General features: G+C 40.4%; 1 protein-coding gene across 3 annotated transcripts in view; it reads right to left on the bottom strand.

The window, feature by feature from the left end:
* Positions 1–223: 223 nt before the first annotated feature.
* The window catches only part of TRIP4 (thyroid hormone receptor interactor 4), a 64,998-nt gene continuing 48,017 nt past the window's right edge, over positions 224–17,204 (bottom strand). For 2 of the 3 annotated variants that reach the window (XM_049905554.1, XM_049905551.1), the window contains 2 exons: positions 10,957–11,059; positions 224–4,473 (listed from right to left, as the gene is read on the bottom strand). In XM_049905554.1, coding sequence (XP_049761511.1) covers positions 4,406–4,473; positions 10,957–11,059 — 171 coding nt within the window. In that variant the 3' untranslated portion in view covers positions 224–4,405. Of the gene's footprint in view, positions 4,474–10,956; positions 11,060–13,655; positions 16,579–17,204 lie in introns of those variants that run through there. The other variant, XM_049905553.1, reaches the window with a different exon arrangement.

The following is a 17,204-nucleotide window of genomic DNA, read 5'->3' as shown; positions in this document are numbered from 1 at the left end:
ATGTCCTGTATAGTAAGCAAAATCGTAAGTTTTAACTTCCTGGTCCCCTAGACCAGGAGGTGGCAAACTACAGTCCATGTGTCAAATGAGGCTCACTGCCTGTTTGGTACATTCCATAAACTAAGAATGGTTTTTACAATTTTAAATGGTTGGGAAAAAAAGAATCAAGATAAATATTTTGTGGCACTTGAAAATTATACAAAATTCAAATTTCAGTGTCCATTAATAAAGTTTTATTAGCTCATAAACATGCTCATTCATTTACATATTGTCCATGGCTGCTTTTAACTACAACAGCAAGTCACATAGTTGCAACAGCAGACTATACAGCCTGTAAAGCCAAAAATATTTGTTATCTAGCCCTTTACAGAAAAAGTTTGCCAACCCCTGCTCCAGACAAGCGCTGTCCAATAGAATTTTTGCGAAGATGAAAATATTCGGTATCTGCACTGTCCAATACAGAAGTCACTAGCCAAATGGTGCTATGTGAGCACTTTAAATATGGTTAATATGACAGAAGAAATGACTTCTAAATTTCGTTTTAGTTAATTTAAATAACCACATGTGGCTAGTGGCTACCACATTTGACAGTAGACTCTTCTCAAATGGCCATGTATCGATATCTCACACCCCTTCCGATGACATGCCTCTGCAGATTCTCAGCTCTCTATTTTCCTGACTGCAAGCTAGGGTATGACATTTATTAGGTTTGCTTTCTGGGTTCTCCATTGTCACAATGGAAATCTAAAACGTGATCAGTTTACAGACGTTCACCCCATGAATTCAGCCACATTGTGTGTAAACAGATAAACAGACATTCACACAAGTTTCTTCATGTCAGAGGATGGCACTGCGGCTATGTTCTTTCTTTTCTGCATGAGAGAAGTGGAAAAGCCCCCCACATGCTGGATCCCTTGGAGCCTGTGATATGGATCACCTCCCTCCAAACACATTCACAGAAGCTGAGAACAGCAGATGTGCACTTGCCATTTGAATCTTAGGGAAAAAGAAAAATTCCTTCATCACTGAACTTTGTTTTCTCCCTCCAGGCCCAGTAAACTGAAGTTCACTGATTTCTCTAGTTTAACAGATGCTTGTTTTTTACTGTCATTTTTAGCTGGGCAAGAGAACAACCCCCACACTCTCTTAATCTTGGTGAGGAGCTCTAGCAAAGGCATAAAAAAAATTACTAAATTAAACAAAATCCACATAAATGGGCTTCTGTAGAGACAGTACTTAAATGGAAAAAGATTGAGTTAAAACTGATAGAAGCCATAACTTTGTAATGTCTTTTAGAGTCTAAATTTTTCATACTTATACTTAGGAAGCAATGAGTTTCTGTAAACTTCTAGATTAGAAAGAGAGGATACCTAGTTCTGTTTCTCCAGATCAGCTATAGCAAGCAAGAAAAGTCCTTCCTCCATTCCAAACATCTGACCCCAAGGCCAAAGTCTCCTAAACCCTTACAGAGAAAGTCTCCATTCTTATATACATCTTACTCTGAGCTTATATGGAGCCTTGGTGGCACAGTAGTTAAGAGCTTAGCTGCTAACTGAAAGGTAGGCAGTTTGAATCCACCAGCTACTCCCTGGAAACCCTATGGGGCCATTCTACTCTGTCTTATAGGGTCACTGTGAGTCAGGATCAATTTGACGCCAACGGGTTTGGTCTTTTGATTTTCTGAGCTTACATAACTAAGACTCAGTTCTGCCTGAAAAAGAAAAAAAAGGAAAAAAAAACCCTTATCCTTTAGGTACTGTACAAATGGATAGCAGTTGAACCCAACCATTCAAAAGGGGGTGCAGACATTTAGGCTACAAGAGAAAACCACCTCAGAAATGTGGAAGTTCCTGTGGGCCAAGCTGTCCCTGAGTTACAGGGTCAGAGCAAAGTGCTGTAAAGCACTGAAAAGCTATTCCTAGGCGAGTTTGCATTCAAGTTGCTAAGAGTTTCCACTAGGCTTTAAATTACGCTATTCATCACTGAGCAACTGAGAGCCGTCTACCCCCAAGTTTCTCCCACACTTCCTCCCCGGTGTCTCCGCAAATAGAGAGACCTTATACCACTACCACGTGAACGAAAGACAGGCTTTCACAGTCTAACCATGAAAAGGAGAAGTTTCCAAGCTACTCTGCCATTTACCCATGTGGCTCCAGTTGCATGACCAGATTTCCTACAGCTCCTGTCAGTTTTCTTTGGGTGTGCAAACACAATCTGCCCAGGTGGAAAATCAACCCAGACTCCTCTGTGCTCAGGCTATAGCTCAAATTAAAGAAATTAAAAAAAAAAAAATTTTTTTTTTGTCTCCCTAGGCTCTTCCTCTCCTGCTTTTCGGTTTTATTTTGGTATTAAGACCAAAAAAAAAAAAACAAAACAAAACTCATTGCCTTCTAGTTGATTTCAACTCATAGTGTCCCTAGGGTTTCCTAGGCTGTAATCTTTATCGGGAAACCCTGGTGGTGTAGTGGATAAGTGCTACAGCTGCTAACCAAAGGGTCAGCAGTTCAAATCCGCCAGGTACTCCTTGGAAACTCTGTGGGGCAGTTCTACTCTATCCTATAGGGTCACTAGGAGTAGGAATTGACTCGATGGCACTGGGTTTGGTTTTTTTGGTTAATCTTTATGGGGAATCCCGGGTGGTATAGTGGTTAAGAGCTACTACTGCTAACTAAAAGTTCAACAGTTTGAATCCACCAGGTGCTCCTTGGAAACTCTAGGGGGCAGTTCTGCCCTATAGGGTTGCTATGAGTTGGAATCAACTTGACAGCAAGGGGTTTTGGTTTTAATCTTTACGGGAAGAGCGGACTGCCAAATCTTTCTCCCTTGGAGTGGCTGGATGGATTTGAACACTTGGCATTTCGGTTTGCAGCCGAACTATTAACCACTGTGCTACCAGGGCTCCTTTTGGTATTAAGAGGACCAGGTAATTCCAGTACAGAATTCAGGGTGCTATTGCCTGGTAAACTATTAACTGCTTAGTGAACCCAATGACTTCTTTAATACTACCAGGGTCTGCAGGAGGCCAGAAAGAGACTTTTTTCTCCCCTAAAGAGTGCCATTAGCTGTCCTTTCCACTTTCTCCACATAGATTCAACAGAAAAAAAAAGAGAATACTGCATCACCAGAACAAGAATGGGATGGGTTTTCCCTGGGAATCCAGAGTGATCAGGCCCTGCAGAACCAATGCCTGGAGCCATGCAACAAGCAGGGTTCACAGTTGAGTAGACATCAATGCATAATGTGTGGAGGCATTTCAATGCAAATAAATGCTGAAAATGAAGGATTAAAGGGGAAATTAATCTTTTTCATAACATAGGGCACTTTTTTTCTCTCCCTGTGTTTTTTTAAAGTCATGCACAAAACTGCTGGAGGGAATCCAACTCCCCCAGTGTGATGGTGCTGCTTTATAAAAAGCAGAACATACACATTTAAGGCCATGAATTTCCTCAAGGTGCCAGCAACTGAGATTCTGACAGCTCTTCAGAACAGCCTCAGAAACAAAGTGCTTCACTAAGTGGGGCCAGACCGACTAGTAAAAATCTCACTTCAAACCAACCTCCTGTTTTTCCAAAGCTCATAGCTTCCTGGGGTGTGGGTGGTTTAAAAGGTTTGGTTTCAGGGTTTGGGGGTATTTGGATGCATTTACTGAAGGGATTTTATTTTTCAGTTTGTTTCTAATGGCCCTTTCCAAGTGATGCTTTTGCAATACCAACAGAACAAACAGGGCAGCTTTGTGCTGCTTTAGCAGGCGGCTCTGTCTCCTCCCAGTTTCATCCTCTCATGTCCTAGCTTCTCAAACCAAAGAACAAAGCAGCAGCGCTTCTTCTTCAGGTTATCCCTCAGGAAAAAAAAAAAAAACAAAACCTGCCAGTGATGGTTATTCAGCTTTTGAAGACTGTTCACTTCAGAGAAGCTGGACTGGAGCAGGAAACTTGTTAAAAATCTTTCTGTCCCATCACAGGTTTGTCTTAAACAAAGGATTCCTAAAACCTCTACTCTTCAACTGGGCTATCGCTTTGAAAAGAAATTTTAAAATCCAAGTGGCACCCCCAAAAGTCATTAATTGAGGTTAAGAATTTTCTTAACTACAAATTCAAGCTTCAGAGAGGGAATTTCCAACTTGTTCTTTTCTCTACTCCAATACCATTCTGAGACAACATCAAAGACTTCGGATCTTTAAACCTGGTTTTTATAAATAATGTATTCAAAGAGTTTGATCCACTACAGAAGGTAAGAATCCCACTCTTTAAGAAAAATATACAGATTTTGGTTAAGAGTTTAAATTCTGTGCAAGTCAAGCCTGATGCCAAGCCTTTAGATTTCTACTGCTTCAGTTTCAAAGGACCAGTGGACAGCAATTTGGTACACAAAACTCTACTGTGCTGCACAGCTCTTTTCTCCTGGGTCAGACAGCTTTATTCTGCTTCATTAACCCCTTCTTTGCTCCTTGATGGATCTTGGAATCCAGTTTCCCTGTAAGGGAGAAAAAGAAGTCTCATTATTTATTTTTTATATTTGCAATGCAAATCTTTTGTGGCTTCCCAGGTCTTCTGGTTACTGCGCTCCTGTCACATTCAATTATCTTGCTTTAGGACTCAAGACACTTTCAAACTTCAGAATTTCATTCTATAAGAATGAGGAGGCAGGGGGAACGCTGTATAGGGGAACACACACACACACACACACACACACACACACACACACACACACAAAGTGTTTGCCCAAAGAATCTAAGGAGTTAATATTTCTCATTTTGCAGCTACTAAAAAAGAGATATTACATTTTTCAGGGTGTCTGATGGTCAGGCAAAATTTTTGAGCCAAATTTATTACAGTTGTATATTTTGCACAGTGGGGATCCCACTCCTCTGACCTGTTAACTGGCTGAGCATAATACATGAGCCTCCTTCACAGTGAGAAAGCAGAGCAGCTCCCCCTTTGCTGCATCAGACTTAATAGGGGGAATGACCTGAAACAGAGGAGTAGAATCCACATAAATGCGCTACTGACAAAGGGCCAATATCACCAACTAAGAAGGGCAAAGGTCATGGGCTGTATGGCTCTTCTAAGTGTTAAATTTAGAAAACAAGCAACCTTCCTGTGCCAGGTGACCCTAATGAGAGGTTCTTTACTGATGTGGTCTCTGACCTCTGACTCCTTCCATCTACCAGGATAGAGTTTGGTTCAGTAGTAGCAACCTTAGGAGCCACCCATCTCAGGAAGAGAATCTTAAGAGTTCTTGTCTGTCTGGCTTGAGAAAAGGTCTTGCAATTTGCTATGTCACTAAAAGTCTCATCTAAGTCAACAGCGATGCTGGATGCTGGAAACAGAAAAATAGTTCAGCTCAGACTCTGCACTAAAAATAAGTAAACAAGACAAAACAAAACACATTCCCAAAGCTAACTCTTCAGACAGGGATGCGACTGGAACAGGGGATGGAAACAATACTGGTGAAGAACGAGCTTCTTGGATCAAGTGGACACATGAGACTATGTTGGCATCTCCTGTGTGGAGCGGGGATGAGAGGGCAGAGGGGGCCAGGAGCTACCCGAATGGACAGAGGAGAGAGAGTGGAGGGAAGAAATGTGCTGTCTCATTGGAGGGAAAGCAATTAGGAGTGTATGGCAAGGTGTATGTAAATTTTTGTATGAGAAACTGACCTGATTTGTAAACTTTCACTTAAAGCACAATAAAAATAAATAAAACAGCCTCCCCTTCAAGGACAGTGAGGTATACTACATACAGTGCCATTTTCATTTGTCACAGCACTCAGTTGCAACAGGAAGAGCACTCAACTGGAACTCAGGAGACTCAGGTTCTAGTCCACCCTTCTCTGTAGTAATTAGCTCTATGTCCTAGGGCGAGTCATTCACTCTCTTTCTTTGGACTTCAATGTTCTCACTCGTCCAATGAAGAATACATGTCCTGACCACTGCACCAGGATGGTGAGAAAAACTGTAACTGTGAAAGTGCTTTGAAAAGTATATTTATATACAGCATTCAACCTCCTCAGCCTAACAAGTTTCCCTGTTTTCTTAAGTTTTTGTATTTTTCCCCCATTCCTCTAGGGCTACGCCTGCTTCTGGAATAACATTACTTCCTTTTCTGGGCTTCCTCAGAAACCGTCACCAAGTGATATCCCAAATGACGTCCACAAGTCACAGTGCTATTGATTTTAACTGAAGCTTCAGAGCATAGGGTATTCCTAGAGATTAAGGAGTTCTTTTAACCCGAAGGCTGCCTAGCTGAAAACGCAGACATGTACCAGCAATCTGGCAAAGGGCTCTACTACAAAGCAAGTTTGCCTCTGTGTCTCTAATACCTACCATAAACCAAAACCCACTGCCATTGAGCGACCCTACAGGACAGAGTAGAACTGCTCCATAGAGTTTCCCAGGAGTGGCTGGTGGATTTGAACTGCCAACCTTTTGGTTAGCAGCTAAGCTCTTAAACACTGCGCCACCAGGGCTCCAACACCTACCAAAAAAATTTTTTTTTTTTTTTATGGTAGTGACTGACAAATGGTAGGTGCTCAATAAATGTTTTCGTCAAGTGAATCAAACAAAGAAGAGAGACACTACAAATATCAAAACCTCTTACATTATAGAGACTACTAAGTAACCCAAAATAGCAAATATCACAAACAAGAGTATCCACTGTGAAGGTGGTGATACCCAAATGTACAAAGAGTACTGCGTCTCATTCTGTTTTACAGAACAAGCTAGGACAGGATTTAGAATTCCATGTAGGACTCCAAGCTAGCTAATTCTCTGTATTGAATAAGCTGGAAAACCCAGGTCCCAAGTTTTAACCCTGAGTCTATCTAGCTGTATAACCTTGAGGAAGTCACCTACTCACTCTTGTCCTCAACTTTTTCAACTCTAACAGGTAGTGGGACCACACAGACTTAAAGACCTCTTACAGCTCAATGATACAGTGCCCTAAAAATGTAAATGACACCTTTATATCCTTAATATCTCCCACAGAGACTACCAACAGTGGCAACTCTTGGGCCAGCTGCGGCCAATGATGGCAAGGGAAGAGGAGTATAATCAGGGCCCTTCCTTGAAGAAGCAGTCATCATGGCTGCTCTTGGACTGTAGGAACTCTGAGCTCTGATTCTAGTTGAGTCTGGTGTTTTAAGACTTGGGATGTGAGCAGTGACTACAGTAACATATACACTCTTAGTAGCAGAGTGATAATGCTTAGTTTTTCCCTGTTTCCCCAATACCTTTACATTTAGTACCTACAGCATTTCAGTGTTCAGCCACATCCTCAATCGTAACGCCTAAAAGAAAGTCAAATGCATGTGCAGCAGATGGCCGAGAAGTTAAAAGGTAAGAAAATACTTATCATTGATTAATACAACTCTCATAGGGATTTTCACATGCTTTCCATAAGATATAATTTGCATGAGTTTATACAGCGTGTAGTTAAAGTAAAAAGATTTCCTATACTTCTTGCACTTCCTGATTTGAGCAGACACATAACCAAGTGATATATTGTATACCGCTATTTTCTGAATTATTTCAGTGTCAAGAAACACAATTATCCTCAGATCAAGCAAGCTGAAGTTCACATATCCAAAAACATAAACAAATCAAAACATGTATACCTGTTGGCATTGAGTCCATTCTAACTCATAGCGACCGTATAAGACAGAGAAGAACTGCCTCATAGGTTTTCCAATAGCGGCTGCTGGATTTCAACTGCCAACCGTTTGGTTAGCAGCCAAGCTATTCAAGCCAAGCTATTCAATTACTGTGCAATCAATGCTTCCCTTTAAGGGGCATATATATATATATACATAAATATACACACATACATGTGATGCAACATGTAAATGGGTTGTATTCTAAAAGTTTATTTGCAAGTCAAATAAACACCATGCTTGGTAAAGTAGAGGGCCAGCAAAAAAGAGGCAGACCCTCAAAGAGATGGATCGACACAGTGGCTGCAACAATGGGCTCAAGCATATCAACGATTGTGAGCATGGCGCCAGGACCGGGCAGTGTTTTGTTCTGTAGTACATAGGGTCGCTATGAGTCGGAACTGATACGATGGCACCTAACAACAATAACAGGTTCCTAAGCCATCCCACAAAAATAAAAAAATTAAGCCATAGTATTATAAGTAACGTTGTTAGCTGCAATTGAATCCATTCCAGCTCGTGGCGACCCCATGTGTCCAGACTAGAACTGCTTCATAGGGCTTTCAAGGCTGTGACCTTTGGGAAGCAGATCGCCAGACCTGTCTTCTGAAGTGCCTCTGGGTGGGTTCAAACCCCCATCATTTCAGCTAGTAGTCAAGCGCTTAACCATTTGCACCAGCCAGGGACTCTCCATAGGTACAGTATTAATATTATTAATAGTACGGGACTTAACGACTTCATGTAACAATATTCTAAGGGCAAATGTGATAAACATTCCAATTAAGAAGCAAGTGTATTTTCCCCTGTGGCAGTGGAATGAAAGACTTTGCAGCTCCAAGCCACTTGTGGTGGTCCCTATGGCCTAAGGCGTGGGGGGCAGTTAAGGCAGAGTGGAAGGATTCGGAGGTAGTAAGGAGGGATGAAAGTAAAAGAGCAAGGAGTTATAGGGAACAGGAACTTCACACCAGATGAAACCCCCAGATAAACTGGCCCCCTTTCAACAGACGTTCTTTCTTAGACACATAAGATTTGACCTACCTATTTTTTCCTTTTTTAAATTTTCTTACTTATTGTTTCTGACCAATGTTTCACCTTGTCTGGTCTATCATGGAAGAAGCTGCAATCTCACAACTTTTCTCCAGCCCTGCTATTCCTGAAGCCTGTTTGGCTTTTTAAAGATTTTAACTAATAGTAACAAGACGAAAAAGATAGGAAGCTATTAAAGCTTTCTATTAAGTGCATCAATCTTTTCTCCCCCATTAAAACTTATGGAGAAAAATGAAGGTCACATTTGTACTACAGGTGAGTGGGTCTCTGGGTAGAGAAAGTACTGAGGTAAAACATTTCAGAGAAATATTTAAACTCTGTTTACATGAAGCATTTTCTCACAGGAGCTTAAGCAGCAGATGAAAATCGAGATAGGAAGCTAAGAAAAGGGAACTGGAACTGCAGATCAAGCAACAGTGGGTCTGGGACAGAAGATCCAGCACCCTCCTCCTACCACCAGTGCCTAAAGCAAGGTAAGAACGGAACACAGGAGGAAGGGGTAGAATGCCACCACCTAGAAAGAGGAAGAAGAAAAGTAAGCTTTAAATCCTAAATAGTGGAGAAGAAGAAGAAAGAATTTCCAGGGCCACTTGGCCACCAACTGGGGTTTAGTATGAAACAAATAATTTATGTAAGTCAAGAACAACTTATATTTACAGATTTTCTGATTTGTAAGAATCTCAGGAACATATGCCTCATAAATCATGAGAGATGACTGAATATACAGGAATTGAAATTCATACTCTAAGCATTTTATTTTGTGATAGAAAACAGTATTACTCAAAATGTAGCCAGCTGACCAACAGCATCAGTATTACCTGGGAACAGGGCCTAGGAACGTGTGTTTTAACAGCTGTCTATGTGATTTTTATTCCCATTAGAGTTTGAGAAGTTCTTCTCTAGAGACTTATAAAATGGCTAGCTGGTTCAGGGTGAGGTGGAGTTGTACACAGCTGAAGACGATGACTGCCCCGGGACCATCCAGTTTACACAATGGGAAAGCAGTGACAAGGGCACAAGACCATGGTAATGACAAGAGCAAACTTGATCATTCGAGCTGAGCTGAGAGCTGCTGGTGTTGTTTTTAAGAGGAAGTTAGGCAGGGAGGGCATCACTATACGCTTTTTTGAAACTGCTTTGAAATAGAAGAGGACTAGACAGAGGAAGAGAAGTTGGGAGGTGAAGAAGAGTTGGAAGTTGTAAGAGTAAGGTCAACAGCACTTGCTGAGAAGTGAATATGCGGAGGGTACTAAAAAAAAAAAATTTTTTTTTTTTTTACTACAGTCAGAAATACATAAAAGCAAACATTACAGAAAAAGAAATCATCTAGAGGTTTCAAAAAGAGAATGAAGAGCAAGAGGGTTAGGGCAGAACTCCAGGAACCAATAATCAAGGAAAACATGGGAAGTGGTACATCCAAAAGAGATCAATCATAAAGAAGTATTTATTAAAAAATTAATCTCATTCTTGGATTGGATATCAGGAACAATGAATACATGACAATGTTGTCACTGGCATTGGTTTACCACTTCCCTTAATGAGCAGTGAGCCCTGGTGGCACAGTGGTTAAGGGCTCAGCTGCTAACTGAAAGGTCAGTGGTTTGAACTCACCAGCTGCTCCGCGGGAGAAAGACACGGCAGTCTGCTTCCGTAAAGATTTATAGCCTTGGAAACCATATGAGGCAGTTCTACTCTGTCCTACAGGGTCACTATGAATCAGAATCAACTTGTGGACAACAGGTTAATAAGCTGTACAGTGGGCAAGGCATACTCTTTTGGCTGATAAATGGCATTTTAATGTAATGGGGTTCTAAACGGAAGATTAGAGTGATTCAAGAGCATGCCAATAATTGCAGATCAAAGTGCACTTTGAAAAGGCTATACTGTAGTTAAAGAAGCCCTGATGGCACAGTGGTTAAAGCACCCTGCTGCTAACCGAAAGGCTGGCAGTTTGAACTCACTAGCCGCTCCTCGGGAGAAAGATGTGGCAGTCTGCTTCTTTAAAGATTTACAGCCTTGGAAACACTATGGGGCAGTTCTACCCTGTCCTATAGGGCCACTATGAGTCGGAATCAACTTAACGGCAGCGGGTTTGGTTTATGCTGTAGTTAACCTAACATTAAAGTTACCAATAAATTAATTCTCTAAATCTAAGGATGCCACAGAACAGGGTAAAAAGACAAAAATTTTTAAAAAGTTAAACAAGTGAGATGCAAGACAAAAAGAAAGAAAATTAGATCATCCAAGATTACGACTTACAGATTTTTGGATTTCCTTTAATAGGAAACTTCACAATCATCTCCTGGGGATTTGTGCAGATGAAAACAAATGGAGAATCAGACTCTTGACTGATGTCTGGATACTGCAAAACATAAAAATAAAAAGTTCAGGCTCGTTGGGACAAATTTTGAATTTCAGGCAGATTAAATAGTGTCCCATATTTCACCTCAGTGTTCAGATGATATTTCACAGTCAAATAAACAGAATTACGCTCAACAAGCAAGAACAAACCTTCAGCTTTCCCCAGGTCTCAGCACAGTATTCTTTCTTTCTTTTTTTTAAAAATATTTTATTGTACTTTAGGAGACATATTACATAATAAATTAATTTTCCAATCAATGATTCTTAAACAAATTGTTTTGTGACATTGGTTACAATTCCCACAATGTGTCAGCACACCCCCTTTTCATCCCTGGGTTCCCCGTTTTGATTAGTCCATTTTCCCTGCCTTCTCATCTTTGGTTTAGGGCCAATGTTGCCCTTTTGGTTTCCTATAGTCGACTGTTCTAAGAAGCACATTTTTCACGGATGTTATTGTTGATTTTATAGCCCCATCTCTTATTTGGCTGAAAGGTGTCCTCCAGGAATATCTAGTTTCAAGTTAGAAGGTTGTCTTCGGGCAATAGTTTCAGGGGTTCCTCCAGTCTCTTTCAGACACGTAAGTCTGGTCTTTTTTTTTTTTTTTTTAATTGGAATTTCTTCTACATTTTTTTACCCATTAGCATAGTATTCTTACAGTCTATCGCCTGCCATCTCTGATTTCCTATAATGAGAAAACATAGTAAAAAAGGGATGCTTATTTAGGAATAAATCTTACCAGAGATGTAAATGACCTATACAAAGAAAACTACAAGACACTACTGTAAGAAACTAAAAGAGACCTACATAAGTGGAAAAACATAACTTGCTCATGGATAGGAAGGCTTAACGTTATAAAAACGTCTATTCTACCAAAAGCCATCTATACATACAATGCAATTCCCATCCAAATTCCAATGACATTTTTTAATGAGATGGAGAAACAAATCACCAACTTCATAAGGAAGGGAAAGAGGCCCTGGATAAGTAAAGCATTACTGAAAAAGAAGAACAAAGTGGGAGGCCTCACTCTACCTGATTTTAGAACCTATTACACCACCACAGTAGTCAAAATAGCCTGGTACTGGTACAACAACGGATACATAGACCAATGGAACAGGATTGAGAATCCAGACATAAATCCATCCACATATGAGCAGTTGATATTTGACAAAGGCCCAAAGTCAGTTATATGGGGAAAAGATAGTCTTTTTAACAAATGGTGCTGGCATAACTGGATATCCATCTGCAAAAAAAATGAAACAAGACCCATACATCACACCATGCACAAAAATGAACTCAAAATGGATCAAAGACCTAAATATAAAATCTAAAACAATGAAGATCATGGAAGAAAAAACAGGAACAACTCTAGTAGCCCTAATACACGGCATAAACAGTATACAAAACATTACTAACAATGCAGAAGAGAAACTAGATAACTGGGAGCTCCTAAAAATCAAACACCTATGCTCATCAAAAGACTTCACCAAAGGAGTACAAAGATTACCTACAGACTGGGAAAAAGTTTTTAGCTATGACATTTCCAGTCAGTGTCTCATCTCTAAAATCTACATGATACTGCAAAAACTCAACTATAAAAAGACAAATAACCCAATTAAAAAATGGGCATAGGATATGAACAGACACTTCACTAAAGAAGACATTCAGGTGGTTAACAGATGCATGAAGAAATGCTCACAATAACGATCATTAGCCTTTAGAAAAATGCAAATCAAAACTACAGTGAGATTCCATCTCACTCCAACAAGGCTGGCATTAATCCAAAAAACACAAACTAATAAATGTTAGAGAGGTTGAGGAGCGACTGGAAAGTTTATACACTGCTGGTGGGAATGTAAAATGGTACAACCACTTTGGAAATCAATTTGGTGCTTCCTTAAAAAACTAGAAATAGAACTACCACACAATCCAGCAATCCCATTCCTTGGAATATTTCCTAGAGAAATAAGAGCCTTTACACGAACGAATACATGCACACCCATGTTTATTGCAGCACTGTTTATAATAGCAAAAAGTTGGAAGCAACCAAGATGCCCATCAACAGATGAAGGGATAAATTATGGTATATTCACACAATGGAATATTACACATCCATAAAGAACAATGATGAATCCGTGAAACATTTCATAACATGGAGGAATCTGGAATGCATTATGCTGAGTGAAATTAGTCAGCTGCAAAAGGACAAATACTGTATAAGAACACTATTATAAGAACTCGAGAAATAGTTTAAACAGAGAAGAGAATATTCTTTGATGGTTAAGAGAGGGGGGAGGGACGGAGGGAGAGAGGTTTTCGCTCATTAGATAGTAGATAGGAACTATTTTAGATGAAGGGAAAGACCACACAGTACAGGAAAGGCCAGCACAACTGGACTAAACCAAAAGCAAAGAAGTCTCCTGAATAAACAGAACGCTTTGAAGGCCAGCATAGCAGGGGTAGCGGTTTGGGGGCTGTGGTTTCAGGGGACATCTAAGTCAATTGCCATAATAAAATCAGAATTCACTGTCTTTTAACACAAGTAACTGTAATTCCTTCAAGAACACTCCCCCCACCCCCCCGCAGCAAAGCAATGGAAAAACTTAAGAAAGAGCGTTTGTAGAAATCCTGCCAGAAACAGTAAACAGAGGCCTTCTCTCACTAAAGGGAAGGAAGATGATTCATTCTGAAAGGTATGAACACGCAAGAGCTGTTTTACTGGATGAATTCCAGGCTTACTTGTGATGAAAAGGTAGAGTAATTCTGAAAATTATTTAGAAGCCTCCTTTGGATCCCTTTCACAAAACAAATCTGTGAGAATATTTAAGACTTTGATTCCTTCAGTAAAGACAGACACAGACTACGCTGGACACACAATCGCAATTTAAGGAACAACTAGAGGATGGCAGAAAATGTTCTCTAGCAATTTCCAACTGATCGGGTAATTCATTATTTCCTCTCTTGGGATGTCTTGTGTTTATCATGTTCAACAAATATGACTCACGGGCATCTGGTCAGGCTTCATTCCCAGAGGGGCCTCGCTCCTCATAACTACCATCAAGTAGCATGAAATTATTTTCCACTTATATTTGCCTGCTAAGATGTGTTCTATAAAGATTTAAATAAGCCTCTAAAGTAGAAATGGAGCTTTTAGTAAATGAGTAAGAAAATTCAAATAGCTCTGCGCCTAGTGGAAGCAGAAACAGTTAAACTTGTTCACTGTTCGCTCTGTGATAAGTAATGCTGTGCGGAAAGAGGAGGGATTTTCAGCAGCTTTTGGTCCTGGCCACATACCACGTCATGGCTTTCAGTGTGAAACAGGTGTGACATATCCTTTGATAAAACATAAGTTTAACATCGTGTATCAGCCACAATCATATTGGTAGGCAGGGTCAAAATGTTCACAGTGGAAAAGAAAGAGTAAAGATGGGAGGGTAAACCCTCTTCTTTCCCTACCCCCACATCTTCAGAACTCAAAGGAAAACAGGGCCCAGCTATGACTGCTGGATGTTAGAAGGAAGAAGTTCCGCACAACACCCATGCTGAGGTGCTTTGGCAGGAATAAGACCAGAGGCTGCCATCAACATCTTTAAAGCTAATTCTACAGAGGCCAAAGCAGTAGCAGTCACAGTTGCTGCCTCTTCAATTTTCCTGTTCCCTCTTCTCTGTGGCCTCAAGAGTTCAAGGCAAAGGACACTGCTGCCAGGACTTCTCAGCTCTGCTTTGCCAATACTGCAAGCTATTTTCTCCTCTTTCTTTCGCATCAATAAGTTTCCCCTATCTACCAAATCAATCCATTAACACGCAAACATTCTGCAATGTCTCCCATAAAACAAAAAGCAAAAAATTCCTGTTCTGATCCCACATCTGCCTCCGGCTACTGCCCCATTTTTCAGATCCCCTTTACAACAAAATTCTGCAGAAGATTAACGTGTCACTGAATTATACATGTAGAAATTGTTGAGGTGGCATATATTTTGTTATGTATATTTTCACCACAACTAAAAAAAAAATTATCTATACTCCCTGCCTCTAATTCCTCTCCTATAAACAAGGAATTCACTTGAATTCACTATAAACAAGCTTTCAACTCCCATCATTCCATCAAAACTTTTCTTGTAAAGGTCATTGTTATCTTCCATATTGCTAAATCAAATTCTCAATTCTCATCTTAACTGTAGAGCTTGACAGAATTCATCTTTCTCTCCTTCTTGAACACATTCCTCACTTGGCTTTCAGGATACCACTCTCTTTCTGGTTTTACCACTTTCCTGGCTGATCCTCACCTCCCCAGCTTTTAAATGTTGGAAGGCTACAGGGGTTAGGCCCCAGACACACTTCTTCTCTCTCTTCCTTTACAACCTCGGCGATCTCCTTCAATCTCAGAGTTTAAAATACATCTATAGGCTAAAGAATCCCAAATTTACATCTTCAGCCTGGACCTCTCCCCTGAACTCCAGGTTTGGACATCCATTTTCCCAGTTGTTATGGTTTGAACTGTGTCCCCACAAAATGTGTGCCCCTCCTAGGAATATATCCTAGAGAAATAAGAGCCGTCACAGGAATACATATATGTACACCCATGTTCACTGAAGCATTATTCATAATAGCAAAAAGATGAAAATGACCTAACTGCCCATCAATAAATGAATGGATAAACAAATTATGGTACATATACACAATGGAATACTACACAATTATAAAGAACAATGATGAATCGGTAAAATATCTCACAACCTAGATGAATGTGGAGGGTATTATGTTGAATTAAAATAAGTCAATCACAAAAGGACAAATATCGTATGAGACTACTATTATAAAAACTCAAGAAAAAGTTTACATAATCTTTGATGGTTACAAGGGAGGAGAGGAGTGGGGAGGGGAAACACTAACTAGATAGTAAACTACTGTTAAACTTTGTAGAAGGGAAAGGCAACACACAATATAGGGAAAGTCAGCACAACTTGATCAAGGCAAAGTCATAGAAACTTCCTAGACACATCCAAACACCTTGAGGGACTAAGGAACTGGGGCTGAAGGCTGGGAACCATGGTCTTGGGGGATATCAATGTGAACTGGCACAACATAGTTCATAAAGAAAATGCTTTACATCCTTCTTTGCTGAGTATTGTCTGAGGCATTAGAAGTTTACAAGCAGCCATCTAAGATACATCTATTAGGCCCACCTTGTCCGAAGCAAAGGAGAATGAAGAAAACCAAAAACAAAGGGAAATATTAGTCCAAAGGCCTAATGGATCACATAAACCACAGTCTCCACCAGACTGAGCCCAGAACTAGATGGTGCCCAGCTTCCACCACCAACCGCTCTAGCAAGGATCACAATAGAGGATCCCGGACAGAGCAAATTGTAGAACAAAATTCAAATAAACAAAGAAAAGACCAGACTTACTGGTCTGACAGAGACTGGAGCAACCCTGGAGACTACAGCCTCAGACACCCTGCTAACTCAGAACTGAAGCCACTCCCGAAGTCCACCTTTCAGCCAAAGATTAGACAGGCCTATAAAACAAACAAAACAGTTAACACACATGAGGAATGTGCTTCTTAGTTCAATCAAGTATACGAGACCAAATGGGCAACATCCATCCAAAAGCAAACATGAGAAGGCAGGAAGGGACAGGAAAAGTGGACAAACAGACACGAGGAACCTGGGGTGGAAAGGGGGAGAGTGCTGACACATTGCGGAGATTGCAACCAATGTCACAAAACAATCTGTGTATAAATTTTTGAATGAGAAACTAATCTGCACCGTAAACTTTCACCTAAAGCATTATTAAAAAAAAAAAAAAAATCCAATATCTAACCACTTCTTAAAGGTCTCCATGGCTGTTTCCCTGGTCTCAGTCATTATAATTTCTCCCTAGATTACTGCAATAGCCTCATAACTGGCCTCTCTGTTTCTCACTTAACCTCCCCTTGTCTATTCTCACACAAACAGCCAGAGCTATCTTTTTAAAATATCAGGTCATTTCATTCCTCTTCTTAAAGCTCTCCAATGGCTTTTCCTCTTAGTCAAATGAAAATCTAAGTTCTCATCATGGCTTACAGGTCCCCAGACAATTTGGTACCCAGTTTCCTCCCTGACACCTTTTCCTACTACTCTCCACAACTTCCATTCCCCTCCA

Source organism: Elephas maximus, chromosome 13, assembly GCF_024166365.1.
Source record: "Elephas maximus indicus isolate mEleMax1 chromosome 13, mEleMax1 primary haplotype, whole genome shotgun sequence".
NCBI lineage: Eukaryota > Metazoa > Chordata > Mammalia > Proboscidea > Elephantidae > Elephas > Elephas maximus.
Note: the sequence above shows the minus strand (reverse complement) of the source record. Positions and strands in the feature narration are given on the sequence as shown.